The following is a 17,175-nucleotide window of genomic DNA, read 5'->3' on the forward strand; positions in this document are numbered from 1 at the left end:
ATACTCAACAACTGAGCCTCCACAGCCTTGTGGGGCAGGCAATTCTAAAGAGTGACCAGCCTTTGAATGAAGAAATTTCTCTCAATCACAATCCTAAATGGCCTGCCCCTTATTCTGAGATTCAAATCCTCGGACTCTCCCAAGTCAGGGGAAAATATCCTCCTTGCATCTATCCTAACAAAGCTCCTTTAGAACGCTTATGTTTGAATAAGAACGCCTTTCATTTTTCTCAGCTCCAGAGGATATAGGCCTAGTTATTCCTTCATCTTAGAATGTAGTATCCACTGCTCATAATGTGATCTCTAGCCACTAGGAATCTAGTTACAAATTTGGTGATTGCTTTGTGAAGTATCTTCATTCAATCTGTACAGATAACCCTGAGCTTTGGTTGCTAATCACTTTCCACTCTAACATTTCAGTCTTCACTCTCCTGGGCTGTTCTAATAAAGCTTGACTAAAGCTCAAGGAACCGTATCTTATATTTAAATCATGAACTCTGAGTCCAGCAGTTTCCAATTATAACAACTGCTTCCATTTCTTTTTCAGCAGCAGCTGTTGGTTTAATGATTCTGTAATTACCAACTGCATCTCGTCGTTTATTACATTAGTTGCCTCGTTACCATCATCCTCTTTTGACTTACATCACCAACTCTTTACTTATTCAATGTCCCCTGCATTCTGACCTTTCTTTTCCTCCTTTGCACCCCAGTTCTCTTTCCCTGTCTCTCTACATGCTTTAAACCTGTTACATCCTAACATTTTACACTACTGAAGAAATTATGTTGACCTGAGGCACTGGATGGAACCTTGCCACTTCTCCTGAGGCACCTTTGGTGCTGAGAGATATTAATCAAGTGGGTTGGAGACTCTACTGCCTTTCCACTTCCACCTCACTGTCAGTTGAGGCTGTTATGTAGACAACTAAAGTTCACTGAATAGCTTCATACTGCTGCTCACTATCATCAACCCAGTGACAGGCAGGGAACTTAGCATGTGAATGGCAGAGTGGTCTTGAAGGGCTGAATGGCCTATTCCTTCTGGTCCACATGTTACAATGTAAATAATTGTATTACAATGAAAATGCAAATATATTTTACAAGGAAATGCATTGGTAAGGCCACACCTGGAGTACTGTGTACAATTCTGGTTGTCCTGCGAGAGGAAGGATGTTATTAAACTGAAAGGTGCAAAAGAAATTTACAAGGATGTTGCCGAAACTGGAGGGTTTGAATTATAAGGAGAGGCTGGATAGGCTGGGACTTATTTCCCTGGAGTGTGGGAGGCTTGGCGGTGACTTTATAGAGGTTTATAAAATCACGAGGGGCGTAGATAAGGTGAACAGCCAAGGTCTTTTCCCTATGGTAGGGGAGTCCAAAACTAGATGGCATAGGTTTAAGGTGAGAGGGGAAAGATTTAAAAGGGACCTGAGGGCAACATTTTCACACAGTGGGTGGTGTGTATTTAGGAGAAGCTGCCAGAGAAAGTTGTAGAAGTGAATACAATTAAAGCATTTAAAAGATATTTGGTCAGGAACATAGACTGGAAAAGTTTGGAGGGATAGGGGCAAGTACAGTTTAGGAAACCTGGTTGACATGGATGAGTTGGGCCAGAGGGTCCAGCCAGAGGAGAAGACTCCATTATATCCTGGTGTCGAAGAGCAAATAGGAGTGACCAGTGTTGTTACTTTTCTCCCTAAAAGGAAGTCTGGCAAGCCATGATGCTCAGCAAGAATACTGAAAGGGTAAACAATAACTAATTACGACAGGTTAATGTCCAAGTCTGCTAAGGCAAGACTTCACAATGCTGCTATCTGACCTTTGGGAATATCCTATACTGTACTGTCTTTTCCACTTCTGTTTTACAGCTGGGAAGCTGGATGCACTTGAAGAGTTTCGAGTTCACAAGGAGGAATTGATGGCAAAGTTTGCTTCACTTGAAGAACAGTTAAAGCATCAGGACGAAGAGCACAATGAGATTATTTACGACTTGGAACGGAAGGCAGTGGTAGATAAAGATAGGTAAGATTTTTTATTTTCTGACTTAAAGGTGTTGAGATTTGTTAGGGGGCTGTTTGAAAGATATTAGCAGTCCTTAGCAGCCTACAAATTGTTTACTTTCATCATCACTTTACTTGACTTTCAGAATGGTTACAGTATACAGGGAGGCCATTTGACTTGTTGAATCGTGCAATAGCTAATTCGATCTATCTGGCCTTAAGATGTCTGGAATTAGATACAGTAGTTCAGTTGTAACTGAACCTGTAGTTTGTAATTTACTTGCTTTTGTACCTTACACCTCCATTTATTAAGTCCAGGACCTTGTATGCTGTTCAACAATTTTCTCAACCTGGCCTCCTACATTCAACAGTCTGTGCCCATGCCCCAAGATCTGTGTGTTCTTGAACCCCCTATAGAATTGTATTGCTTATCTTGTATTGCCTTCCCTCTTTCCATCTCAAAGTGTATCACTTCACAACTATGAGAACAGAGAGTCTGTGTTCACAAGTCACTTAACTGTGAGACTTGGAAATATATCACCATCATGCCTTCAACGTGGTTGGGTAAATCTCTGACTTCCCTCTCTAATGGCATTGTCCATCCAGCACATGGACTGCAGTGACTTAAGAAGGCAGTTCTTCACCACCTTCAAGAGCGACTAATGCCAGCGACACCCATGTCCCATAAGTGAATTCAAAAAAAAAATCCATCAGATTGTGTCTTCATCTGTTATGGAGTCATAGAGATGTACAGCACAGAAACAGACCCTCAGTCAACTCATCCATGCTGATCAGAGATCCTCAATTAATCTAGTCCCATTTGCCAGCACTTAGCCCATTTCCCTCTAAACCCTTCCTATTCATATACCCATCCAGATGCATTTTAAATGTTAGAATTGTATCAGCCTCCACTACTTCCTCTGGCAGTTCATTCCACACACGTACCACCCTCTGCGTGAAAAGGTTGCCCCTTTGGTCTCTTGTAAACCTTTCCCCTCTCACCCTAAACCTATGCCCTCTAGTTCTGGACTCCACCACCCCAGGGAAAAGACCTTGTCTATTTACCCTGTCCGTGTCCCTCATGATTTTATGTACCTCTATAAGGTCACCCCTCAACCTTTGCTCCAGGGAAAACAGCCTCAGCCTATTCAACCTCTCCCTATAGCTCAAACCCTCCAACCCTGGCAACATCTTTGTAAATCTTTTCTGAACCCTTTCAAGTTTCACAACATCCTTCCTATAGGATCAAGGCCAGAACTGCACACAATATTCTAAAAGTGGCCTAACGAATATCCTATACAGCTGCAACATGACCTCCTAACTCCTTAAGTCAGTGCTCTGACAAATAAAAGAAAGCATACTAAATGCCTTCTTCATTATCCTATCTACCTGAGACTCCCACTTTCAGCGAACTATGAACCTGCACTCCAAGGTTCTTTGTTCAGCGACACTCCCCAGGACCTTAAGTCCTGACCTTAATTGCCTTTCCAAAATGCAGCACCTCACATTTAACTAAATTAAATTCCATCTGTCACTCCATGTACAGTGTGTTTAGGAATGAGAATCCAATACAATGTTTTTCATTGTCCCCAATCTCAGTGATGAACAGTCAATATACCACACTTACATCACTCATGAATTGACAGTAAATTACCAGTTGAGAAGATTGCAAAAATAGCTGGTGGGGTGACATATTGTATCTGAACAGAGACTGGCTGGTTTGAGCCAAATCTAAAATAAACTATTTATGCATTTCCAAGATTCTCCACTGCCTATAGGTGTCTTAAAATCGCTGTCATAAAAAGGTTGTTTTCAAAAGGAGTTGTGTTAAGCACGCGACATAAAATGCAAAATTTTACTTAAAACAAAAAAACCCTGTGTATTGTGGAAATAGAGCAGGCCTACCAGCCTGTATGAAAAGATCAGATAGTTTGATCCCTTGCAGCACTGCACCCACCCTAGTCTCCAAGGAACACTGGTTGTTCTGTTATAACTTGAAAAAGAAATAATTGCCGCATGAGGCAGTGGTCAGTTGAGGTATAATTTGGAAAGGGTGCTTCAAAATTGTATCGAGCCCATGTAGGTGTATGAGAAGTGCCTGATGCTGGTTTTGGATGCACACCTTGGAGATAGTTTAATCAAAATGACAAATCACACATCTTAACAGAGATTGAACATGCATCTCCATCTGGCCCAATGTGTCTTTAGTTGGCTCATAACTGCATGTAAAACCAGTGCAGTACGATCCAAATTCTGGGCTCCTGACCCTCATTGAGGAACAGTTTGATTAACACTATTTCTTGGCCATTTGTATTATGTGATCCTTGATGATAAGTCTCAAAATATGATTTGACAGTGGGAAGTGGGAAGAACAAAATGGCTAACGTTGTCCTCATCTAATATCCACATCTCTTTTGTAGCATGTGTCCTTGGACTGTGATCAGAAAGCGGAAAGCTTATTTGATTTTTTTTCTTTTCCCTAGCCCAGGACCCCTGATTCGACAAGAATTAATTAGGCCAACCAGTGAAAGGACAACAACTTTATCAGCAGCAAGTAAGGGCCAAACCTGTAACTATTAAACCATTACCTTATTCCTGTAGGTTAAAGAAGGAATTGGTTTCCCGAGTGAATGCTGTAGCTGCAGAGTTCCGCCGTATCTCAAAAAAACAGGTGGCAGAGACAACAAAAAGGGCAATCCGTGAGAATGCATCCATCACCAACAAGCTGGGAAAGATATCGGACAAAAGCATAAAAATAATCAAAGAGAATGACGATTTGAAATCAGAAGCAAAGAAGCAGTGGCGGACCATTCACATCTTGGAGGAGAGTCAGAAAGAACTGGCCAGAAAAAATCTCAGCAACCTTAAGGTTTGATATATCTCCTAGTTCACATTGACAATATCATGCATTCGTGCAGCTCCTTCAACACAGTGAAAGATGGTTTGACCCTGAAGTTTGGTCAAAGGGATGGAGTTCTTAAAGAAGTGTAGTGAAAAGGCCATTTTTGAAAGAGCTGGTCCCAGATCCCAGCATGTCTTTCTGCCTTCTATTTGCCTCATTCCCTTTTGAAAAATCATTCTCCACTTCCCACTCTTTCAGGTGGTACATTCCAGATTATAATATTTCATAATCTAAAACAAAATTCTCCTCTCAGCTCTGGTTCTTTTGCACATTATTTTAAATGTGCCCTGTCATTACTGCAAACATGATCATGGTGCAGGCCATTTAGCTCCTTGAACCTAGTCTGTCATTCAATAAGGTCATGGCTGATTTGATTGTAATCTGAACCGCATTCCCACCCACCATGATGTGCTTTCATCTAACATTTTCCCTAGGACGGATGTTAAGCTAACTAGCCTATAGTTTCCTGCTTTCTGACTCCCTTTTTGAATAAAGGAGTTACACTTGTTACCTTCCAATCTATTAGGACTGTCCCTGAATCAAGGGTATTTTAGAAAATCAAACCAGTGCAGCAACTACCTCATTTGCCATTTCCTTTAAGAATTAGTTTGAAGCCCATCAGTCCATTTAGGCTACTTTTACTGATTTCTAGTCACTATGTGGATAAATCTCCTGTGATTATCGTGTTGCATCTGTGACAAGCTCTCATTATGTTAATCTTTATGCTCCACTCCACTGCTTGGTTACTGTTAGAGGCCTGTACACAACTTCCATAAATGGCTCCTTGCTTTTTGTCATTAACCCTTCAGGATACAGTTTCTACTTATTTACGTATCAAAACCTGTCATGATTTTGAACACATGTAACTCCTCTTAGCTTTATTTAGTCTAAAGACAGCAGTTGCAATCTTTGAGCTAAATTTAATCTTCCATTTCAATAATCCAATCACATCTTTCAGGTATCTACAACTGTTCATATATCTGTTTACTACTATTTCAAGTTTTGTGTCAAATGCAGACTTTGAAATTTTACCCATGTACAAATTTGGTTGAATACAGCACTATGGAATGAATGTAACCAGGATCTTTTGAGGAAGATCTGTTTCTCAATTTAATAGTCTGACCATTAAAATAAGTTCTCTTCCTCCAAACAGTTAGGGTAACTTGCTGCTTAAATTTCAGGTTATCCAAATGCTGACTGAGAAATGCAAACAGCAGCAGGACTTATTAGAAAATTGTATGCAGAGAGAGAAGGTGATCCTGAAACTTGAGATGTCCATCAAAAAACTAGAGGAACAAAATGAATCTTTAAGGTATGTCCAGTGCAATATTGTGTTTACATGGGTCCTGCTGACTGAGCATCAAAACATTTTACTTTTTGACACGAGGAGTGTCCCCCTAGGAACACCTTGGTGCAATGTTAACCTCTTTCTTTACATGTCTTATTTGTGTTTAATCCCAATAGGTTATTTCATAAGATATGTTCCCACAGACATAGTGTGTAAAGTAGAAAGATAAGACAGATGAATACATGGGTGAGGAAACATTGCAGTGCCAAGGAAAGATAATATTTCAGAGGGTTCAGGGAGCTAAGGATTAAGAAGAGTGCAGATACATGTTTTGGTGTAGTCTATGGACTACAAGCTAATGGGAAGGATTTAGAGAAACAAGTCTACAAAGAAATTGCAGAGAGATGTAAACATCATAGAGTAGTTATATTGTTATCATTAATCAGTATGGTTGTCCACCTAGGAAATTGTGTGGTTGTTGAGCCCGATCCTAGAGCCCCATTTCCAACCACATGTTTGGTGGTGTTTCCAGGAGGTGGAATTGGTACCTAGCTTGAAATTGATGACGTTCCATTCTCCTCTTCCTTTTATGTGCACCCTCTTGCTGACGGGTGTTTTCAAACAATTGTGTCCCTTCATCCAGGATGTTCTTCCAAACTGGTTTCTTATGAACAAGGCTCTCCCATATGTTGACATCTATGTTGCATTTCTTGAGGAAATCCTTCAGAGAGTCTTTGAAATTCTACCTTTGTCTTCCTCACATTCAAGTGCCTTCCTCGGGCTGGGTGAAGGTTTGCTTTGGTAGGTAGAACTTAGTCACCTTAACCATGTGGCCAGCTCAGTGGAGTGACTGAGTTCTCAGGCAACATGAACAGTTCTTCATTCTGAACATTCTTACCCCTAAGAGTTTGTACACTCTGGGTTCTGAGATTGAGTTTGACTTTGGTTTTCAGGCTGCAGGTAAATGAGCCTGCTGGATGTAGTTTTCCTGCTAGATTGGTGACAGAACCTTTTCTAGCCCCCTTCCCTATGGATCCTGAAGAAAACTGCTCCGCCATGAAGAAAGCTGTCAAGATACTCTGCTGATCCTATTCCAAGAATGATTGAGTCAAATTCCACCGCCTACATGCTGGTCTGAAGCCAGGGACTTCCAGATCTCTCAATGCTGTCCCTGTCACCTCTTGCCAGTAGCTGCAGTCCTTGTTTTGTGTGTATGTGTGTGTGTGTGTGTGTGTGTGTGGTGTTGGAGGGGGGAGGGGGGCAAGTTGAATTCCTCTAGATAGATGCCTTGCGCAGCTATTAAATCTTTTAACGTGGGAATGCTGTTGTACCTCCGGCACACATTCCTTGACCAAAGGTAGATTGAGTTCCAGTGGCCAAGAAACTTTGACGACTGGGGATCTCCCTACCTCGGCAGCCTTCATCTGCCATTACAGCCATGATGTCAAATAATTATCTTCCACTTGATTTACCACGGAGGACTTGTTTTAATTTGCACTTTCTGGTTCTTCCCCTCTGATGTTACCATTCATGGATAGCCCTGCCAAGATTTGAGAACTCCTGATGGCATTGCTCTTGGCATCAACAGAACATTCAGGCCTCCCCCCTGCAGCAAGCTAGGAATCCACAATGTGTAATAGTAATGGGGTATTTTAATTACCTGTACATCAACTGAAATACTACTAATGTAAGGGCCAGTGCTCTTAGATTGTATTCAGGAGAATTTCCCACATCAGTACATGTGCACAAAGAACAGACTGGTAGACCAAAGTGTGTGGGATTGAGATGGTCCAAATAGATCAAGTAACAATGGGGAATATTTAGGGGAGTGATGATTGTGTTATACGGTTTAGCTTTACAGTAGAAACTAACATTATCAACACATTGTCACAATAATCAACTGGCAGAGAGCAGACTTCAATGGGGCAAGAACAGAGCTTGGCTGAATAGATTGGAAACAAAGGTAGGCAAGAAAAGCATTGGGCTACAAAGGTGGTTTGGTCTCAAGTTGAGTTACATTCCCTCAAAAGGGAAAGACAGGACAAACAAATCCTGGGATCCCTGGATGGCAAAGGAGATTAATTCAGGGGAAGACCAGGCACAGGCTAGTTAATCCATTTAAGAACCAAGCTGAATGTGGAAGGTTCAGAAGGAAGGTAATAAAGTAAATACAAGAAGCAAAGAGGGATTATGAGAAAAGACAGGCAACTAACAGAAAAGGAAATCCCAAAATCCTTTATAAGCACACCTATAGTAAAAGGAGGATTAGGGGTGATTAGGGACCAAAAGAGAATTTACACTTAGTCATAGGAGGCATAGCTGAGATGTTAAATGAAAAAGTTACATCTGTATTTATTTATGAGGTAGATGCTGCCCAGGCCACAGTGACAGAGGAGGAAACACAATTATTTGAAGGGTTTAAAATGAAGGTAAAGTTATTGGATAAACTGACTGTATTTAAAGTTGATATGGCACTGGAACTGAATGAGATGCAACAGGATATTGAAAGAAGTGAGGGTGGAAATTGCCGAGGCACTGGCCATAATCTTTCAATCTTCCTCAGATTTTGGAATGTTGCAAGAGAATTCCAAACATTAAGCCCTTGTTCATTGAAATCTATTCTTTTAAAGTTTCAGTGTTACTTGTTCTAAATCTCTCTCATGTAATTTTCAGGAAAGAAGTAATCTCCGTTCAGAATCAACTGGAGACAAAGCAATCTCAATTGGACAATCAGAGAAGCCTCATGGAACAACAGGAAAAACATAGGAAACAGGTGGAAAAAGTTCTGTCTGAAGCTGCCTATGCTCTGAAAGAGACTCTGCAGGTAAGATAGCCACTTCTATTTACAGAACAGATTCATTATTGCGGTCCACTTTGAAGCCGGGAATGTAACAGGTATTATGTGCTACTGTGAGATTCCTGATATCCTTTGAAATGTTCTATTACTTATCCAGTGGCATGAATCAATCCGACACTAACAAGCTGCACCATGAATTGCTACTACTGTTTATGTATCTGTGATCTGTTTTGTTCGTGTTACAGCCTTCTGATCTTGGCGGCCTCAGAGAGTCAAGGTTAAAGTAGAAACCATTTAATCAAACAGGAAAGTGTTGCATTTGATTGGTATTCTGAGTGAAGTTCTACTAGTTGGCCTCAGTCATGATGCATCAAGTGGCCTCTGCTTCCCTAACTTTGGAAAGGTTCCTGCTCCTGGGTGCTATCCAGCAATCCCTGCTGAAATATTTGCATGGCTCCTGGAGGAGAAAGTGGTTGCATTTAACATGAAGGAATAGACTTCCAATGCTCACTGTTCTCACTCACAACTTGGACTCAGTACCAAACAGCTGCCAGGGTTCAAGGAACCATATGGCTGCATGACACATGTGACTGCAGAAATAAAAGGAAAGATTAATTACAGTTTTCTTCCTGTTGGATTTAGAACTTGAATTCTTCAACTCAAAATCTTTCTCAAATTAACTTAACAATTCACAGATGGGTGCCATTATAACTGTGAAAGGCCTTTACAAGGTTAAAGACTAGCACATCTGCAGCATGATGCTTGTACTCCCAAGACTGCATCAACCCACAATGCAATTTACATTAATATGTGTAAAATACTTTTCAACATGCACTACTTACTCACCCGAACTTCATCACTTCAAGCTCATTTTCCTTTGTGTCCCCACCCTGAGGTCAGTTTCTGCTTGCTGAGACTGACCAAGTTTATATCTTTCACAAGAATGCAGCTAATAGCAGGTTTCAGCTGTTATTTTGCACAACTGGAATCCAGCCCTATGCTTCGTATTTGACTGAAATGGTTTGCAGCTGTTTGGAAGGTCCCATTGGAGCCCTCAATAAATAAATATTTGGGAGATAGATGAAGAGATGTCAATGTTTAGTTTGTTCCTGTCTTCCTGCATGCTATATCCATCCAAGTTAACAGGATTTTCATTCATTAACCCTTAAGAGGTGTTGGTAATGTGATGGTTGTGTCACTAGACCAATGACCCAGCAGTTTGAGTTGATGGTCTAGAGATGCAAGTTTAAATCCAAGCATGACAACTCAAGAATTCAGAAACCAAGGAATACTTTCAGTGTATCTTGTCTTTCTCAACCAGAGCACTTTATAGGCAACAAAGAAGTTTTGAACTCCAGCATTTTACGGTTGTTATTATAGAAAATGTGGCAGCTACTTTGAGCGCACCAAGCTCGAACATGCACAAGTGTGTTGATTGAGGGATAAATATTTGCCATGGAATTGTGGGTAACTTCCCTGCTCTTAATCAGAGTAGTGTTTTGAAATCATCTTCAGTTACCTCTCAGGGCAGGTAGGGCCTCAGTTTGAACATCTCACCTGAAAGACAGCATTCCCTCAGTACTACACTGGCAGTGCCAGCCTTGCTCAAGTCATGGAGTGAAATTTGGACCCAGAGTCTGATAACTTGGAGCCAGGAATGTGATTAACTAAGCCACAGTGAACAGAAGTTAGATACAATTAAACATATCTGGAATAAAAAGCTATGTTATTGCGCACAATATTACCAAAGAGCTGCAGTATAGAAAAGGACTATTTGGCCCATTGTGTCTGTTTTGACCCTCTGAAGGAGCCGTTTCTCTTGCACTATCCCCTGCTTTCTTCTTGCCAGTCTGCACTTTCTTCCTTTAACAGATAATAATCCAATTCCCCTTTGAATGCATTAATTGCGCCTATCTCCATCTGTAATTATTGGAACCAAGGCCAGGTGAATCTCATTGACAATGAGATTCTTGATTGTGGTCATTAACCTGGGTCAATCAGGGAACCCTGGCCGACACATAAAAAGGACATTCAGACAGTTTGCTCAGTCTAGGGACTAACTTTGAGCAGGCTGGTTACAGCCCATGTATAGTTCAAAGGTAAATAAAGAGTGACTTGGTGATGGGATACCAGCCTCTTTGCAATAATTTCGGCATCACAAAGCAAGACAGTGCATTCTAGATCCTAACCACTTCCCACACAAAAAAGATTTTCCTCAAGTTGCCATTGCTACCTTTGTCATTCACCTTCAAGGCTCCTGGCTCTTCTCCCAATGAGATGTTTCTGCCTATCTATACTGTCTAGACCTCTCAATTTTACACACATCTCCTCTCAACCTCACCTTGTCCAAGGAGAACAGCCACAACTGCTCCGTTCTCTGTAACTGAAGTTCTTCATCCTGGAACCATTCCCAATAATAATTACCTACACTTTCTGTAATGCTTTCACATTCTTCCTTATTGTATGGTGCCTGGAACTGGATGGAGTCATCTAATTGAGGCTGAAGCAACATTTTATATGTGTTTAGTATAATTTGTACTCTCTGCTACTATTCATAAAACCCTGGATGCTGTACCCAGAATTTCTTATTGACAAAGAATAAACTTTCTCTCATTATTCTTACTATTTTAGACAGAACTTAAAAGAAGCTCATGCTTTGAGGGTGAAAACGTTTTTCATGTCCATAGACAATGAGACCCTAGTAGTTGTAGATATCGTGTTTCAGTTGTGTTTTGACAAACCACTGTAGCAAATGGGATCTGAACCTACTGGCCCAGAGGTAGGGTCATTGCCGTTGAGTTACAAAGCTTGATACCTAATAGGTGTATTCAGTGATAAATTTAGTGAAATGAGCTTTCTCTGCTATTTCATATCACTGTATGCAGAATCCAGTTTGTTGTCTTCCCACTGGTGTTGCAGTTCTCTATTGAGTTCCATTTCGTGCTAGCTGTCTTCCTTATTGAGTGGCAAGGAACCATTACTGGGCAGGTAAACACTAACAGACAGATGCCTTTGTTTTCTGAGCTAGTAGCTAGTAGCAGATATGTCATGAGGTGTGTTTGTTGAGGACCTTCTTCAAACAATTTTTTTGATATATTGTTTTAGCCCAAACAATCCTGACTGGTTTTCAGTTCTTTGCTTCACTCTGACTGTTTATGTGAAGAGTTATAAGGGGTTTTCTGAGAGTATTCTCTCTGATAAGCTTCATCTGCAGTTTATAAAAAAAGTACTATACCAGTTTTATGTTTGCTTTTTCATTTTTAAAACAGTATGTGTAAGCTTAGCTATTTCACATTTTCCCTGTTTTCTTGACAGTGATCGTTCAGTCAGAAATAATGTTAACTGTAAACTTTTAAGATTAAGCTCTCTGGTTCTGGGTTCTCCTATAATATGAACACCTTCTCTGGATCTACTCTTTCAAATCCAGAATTTAATTGAATGTTTTTTTATTCCCCCCGCCCGCCGCCTTCTGTAGCCAAGAAGCATTCTTCTTGCATCTTGCCCTTATCATTTAATCCTTTACACCCTGGTGAAATTGTTCTCTACTCCTCTTTGAAAAATATACAGCACGGAACAGATCCTTCGGTCCAACTGGTCCATGCCAGTCAGATTTTCCAAGCTCAACTAGTCCCACCTGCCATTGCTTGGCCTATATCCCTCTAAACCGTTTCTATTCATGTACCTGTCCAAATGTGTTTTCATTCCACCAATGAGGCACCCTCTCTTGAAATGTTGATCCTTAGGTCCTTTTCAAATCTTTCTCCTCTCACCTTAAAAATATGCCCCCTAGTTTTGAAATCCCTCACCTTAGGGGAAAAAAAACTTTTGCTATTCACCTTGTCTGTGACCTTCATGATATTATGAATCTCTATAAGGTCACCCCTCAGCCTCCTACACTCCAGTGAAAAAGGTAACAGCCTATCCAGCCTCTCCTCAGAACTCAAACGCTCCAATCCCAGCAACATTCTTGTAAATGCTTTTGAACCCTCTCCAATTTAATAATATCCTTCCTGTAGAAGGGCATCCAGAACTGTGCATAGGACTATAAAAGTGGTCTCACCAACATCCAGTACAACCTCAACATGACGTCCTAACTCCTATACTCATGGTCTGAGCAATGAAGGCAAGTGTGCTAAACACCTCTTAACCACGCTGTCTATTTGTGAAGCAACTTCCAAAAAATTATGTACCTGAACCCCTAGGACTCTCTCTTCTACAACACTACCCAGGGCCCTATTACTAACTATAAGTCCTGCCCTTGTTCATTTTACCAAAATGCAATACCTTGCATTTATCCAAGTTAAACTCCATCTGCCAATGATCAAGGTTCCTTTGTAATCTTAGATTACCTTCTTCACTGTCCCAGGTGAAATCCCCAATCTTACTAACCGTGCCTCCTAAATTCTCATCCAAATTGATAAATCGATTGTATAATTGACAAACAACAGTTGACCCAGCACCAATCCCTGTGGGCCACCACTGGTCACAGGCCTCAGTCCAAAAAACAGCCCTCCACTCTCTGTATACTACCGTCAAGCCAAATGTTTCTTATCTAATTGGCAAGCTCTCCCTGAATCCCATGTGATCTAACTTTATTAATTAGTCTACAATGCAGAACCTTGTCAAAGGCTTTCCTAAAGAAATGTTTAAGATTTTTCTTCTTTCACTCTAATCTCTAATATGCCTTTATCTTGGTTTAGTGATTGAACCTGCTCCAAGTCGCTGAGAGGCTCATTGTTGCAACTGATCGGGGCATAAGAGTGGTTCATAATTATTTTCCAAATCTGGTTTGTTCCACTGCTTATCCTGCTTGTTGATAACTGTGGGCACAAAGCCAAGTTCTTGCACATTCAGGTGCAATTAGGTGAGCTACAACTTGCTATATCATTTTACACATAGGATTTCCTGTTCTAAACCTAGTGATCTGGCACCTCGCCCTTCTTCCCTGGTTTCTATTCCTGTCACAATCATTCTGATAACTCATAAGGTTAATCCCATCCCTCCAGAGAATGGTGATACAACTGGTTCATTCACACTAGATTAGAAGAAGCAATTTGTGTGCATTCTGAAAACACTGCTAATTACAAATATGTAATGCTTTAATTTCTTCAGTAGACCGCTGACATAATTACGTTAACTTGAAAACTGTCTAAAATTCTAAATTAATTTCATCAAATTTCTATCATGTGACACTTATCTCCAGGGAATACACATTCAAAAAGAGGTTAACCCTGAATTACTGTATTTTAATGACGAATTTTTGTTATATATTTTGTCAATTAATCTTACTTGCAATCTCAATGTTTTAAATAATTTAAAGGTCCATAGATAGCTGTTGTCTGATGTCTTTGTTACTCGGCGAAAGATTTACTTGGTACTTCTGGTGAATATTCTAGTCAGGGCATTTATCCTACTATTCTGACTTTGAAACCACAGATGTTCTCATAAGAACATTTCTAGCATTGGGAATTGCTTTATTCTTTAGCATTTTCTGACCCTTTAATATTGTTTCTCTGCAGGACAAAACAGAATGTGCGGAAGAATCCTTCTCCATGACCAATCAAGAGAAGACAGATTCTGAGGTGCTGCTATATGCTCAGCGGAGTCAAATGATGCAGAAATTGCTGCTTTTACTAAACAGTGCAGCCATACTTGGACTTGGGCCTTCACTGGGGGAGTTCATCAAAAACAAGCTACCTCCCCTGAAAGAGAAACCTCCAAGTCTTCAAGTGAGGTATGTCAAATGACGAGTAAATGAGTGATAGCATTTACTCGCTAGAATTTGCTGCCCACATTTTTGTTCTTTGAAAATCTTATTAACAAATTTAATTTCCAAGTTGAATTATCATTTTAAAAATGTTAACCAAAAGAACTGCGGATGCTGTAAAAATAGCTAGAAAAGCTGAGCAGGTCTGGCAGCACCTGTGGAGAGAAATCAGAGTTAACGTTTCGGGTTGAGTGACTCTTCCTCAGAACTTTTTAAGCAATTTCTGTTTTTGATTTTTAAATTGTGGTTCCTTCTCATTTTCCTTCTTGCCCTGAATCTCCCAGATCATGCTGGGTTTGACCAGGATACACACTGAGTATCAGCAGTCTTACCTTGATCTGGAAAAGTAAACTGGCCTCACTTGCCTTTTCACATAGTTTTTAGCAAGAATTATCAGTTTGTTATGAACTGAAACTTTGGATGATGTTACAGTATTTGAAAGCTTCTGAACTCAGAGTTACTGAGAGTAGTTGTAGCAGTCTAGCCCTACTTCAGCTATAATCGGCTGGTTTAACACAGGAATTAAGACATTTGATTTCACTTTGGGTACTAACAATGCCAAACGAGATATTAGAGAATACACAAGTGCAATCATTTAAAAACAAAATCAACTTTGTATATTTTAATTGCTGATTGTAAGTGAATTTAAGGAACAAGTACAGTCTTCCAGTTTACAATGAGATTTTATTATTCAAAGTTTGTGCGAAGATTTGTAGCTTGGGTGCTCGTTGTTGTGGTTCTGTTCGCCGAGCTGGAAGTTTTTGTTGCAAATGTTTCGTCCCCTGGCTAGGCGACATCATCAGTGCTTGGGAGCCTCCTGCGAAGCGCTTCTTTGATGTTTCCTCCGGTGTTTATAGTGGTCTGTCCCTGCCGCTTCCGGTTGTCAGTTTCAGCTGTCCGCTGTAGTGGTTGGTATATTGGGTCCAGGTCGATGTGTTTGTTGATGGAGTTTGTGGATGAATGCCATGCCTCTAGGAATTCCCTGGCTGTTCTCTGTCTGGCTTGCCCTATGATAGTAGTGTTGTCCCAGTCGAATTCATGTTGTTTGTTGTCTGTGTGTATGGCTACTAAGGATAGCTGGTCATGTCGTTTCGTGGCTAGTTGATGTTCATGTATGCGGATTGTTAGCTGTCTTCCTGTTTGTCCTATATAGTGATTAGTGCAGTCCTTGCATGGTATTTTGTACACCACATTCGTCTTGCTCGTGTTGGGTATCGGGTCCTTCGTTCTGGTGAGTTGTTGTCTGAGCGTGGCTGTTGGTTTGTGTGCCGTTATGACACTCACAGGAATCCGATTCACGAGAGAAGAAGAAAAGGATAGCCAATTCCCATTCCTAGACGTGATGGTACAGAGAACACCAAACGGAGAATTCACCACAAGGGTATACAGGAAAGCCACACACAGACCAAGTCCTAAACTATGAAAGTAACCACCCCAACACACACAAACGAAGCTGCATCAGGACACTATTCAAAAGGGCCACAACACACTGCACTACACCAGAACTGCAAAAAAAGAGGAACACTATACAAGGTATTCGCCAAAAACGGATACCTGCGCAACTTCATCAACAGATGCCTAAGAGAAAGACCACGGAACGAGGACATACCACAACCAAAAGGACTAGCCACACTACCATACATCAGGAGCATCTCGGAACTGACAGCCTGACTACTGCGACCACTAGGACTCATAACGGCACACAAACCAACAGCCACGCTCAGACAACAACTCACCAGAACGAAGGACCCGATATCCAACATGAGCAAGACGAATGTAGTGTACAAAATACCATGCAAGGACTGCACTAATCACTATATAGGACAAACAGGAAGACAGCTAACAATCCGCATACATGAACATCAACTAGCCACGAAACGACACGACCAGCTATCCTTAGTAGCCACACACACAGACAACAAACAACATGAATTCGACTGGGACAACACTACTATCATAGGGCAAGCCAGACAGAGAACAGCCAGGGAATTCCTAGAGGCATGGCATTCATCCACAAACTCCATCAACAAACACATCGACCTGGACCCAATATACCAACCACTATAGCGGACAGCTGAAACTGACAACCGGAAGCGGCAGGGACAGACCACTATAAACACCGGAGGAAACAGCAAAGAAGCGATTCGCAGGAGGCTCCCAAGCACTGATGATGTTGCCTAGCCAGGGGACGAAACATTTGCAACAAAAACTTCCAGCTCGGCGAACAGAACCACAACAGATTTTATTATTCTGGCTTATAAAATTAAAAATTATTCCTCTGAATTATTCCTTTGAAACTTGCAGCAAACATGGAATGCGCACACACAGACACACACACAAACACACACACACTCTATTAAAGACAAAAATCCAGAGGTTGCACTCAGTGACTATACTCTTATAAGGTGCACTATTACAGATCCCT

General features: G+C 40.9%; 1 protein-coding gene across 1 annotated transcript in view; it reads left to right on the forward strand.

Moving 5' to 3' along the window:
• The window catches only part of cfap157 (cilia and flagella associated protein 157), a 38,201-nt gene that overhangs the window by 13,044 nt on the left and 7,982 nt on the right, over positions 1-17,175 (forward strand). The window contains exons 3-7 of the mRNA XM_043720435.2: positions 1,865-2,018; positions 4,598-4,865; positions 6,080-6,210; positions 8,860-9,010; positions 14,503-14,717. Of these exons, the coding sequence (XP_043576370.1) occupies positions 1,865-2,018; positions 4,598-4,865; positions 6,080-6,210; positions 8,860-9,010; positions 14,503-14,717 (919 nt within the window). The remainder of the gene's footprint in view (positions 1-1,864; positions 2,019-4,597; positions 4,866-6,079; positions 6,211-8,859; positions 9,011-14,502; positions 14,718-17,175) is intronic.

This window comes from Chiloscyllium plagiosum, unplaced genomic scaffold, assembly GCF_037043375.1.
Source record: "Chiloscyllium plagiosum isolate Xiang-an unplaced genomic scaffold, Cpla_swu_hap1 HiC_scaffold_21, whole genome shotgun sequence".
Classification (NCBI taxonomy): domain Eukaryota; kingdom Metazoa; phylum Chordata; class Chondrichthyes; order Orectolobiformes; family Hemiscylliidae; genus Chiloscyllium; species Chiloscyllium plagiosum.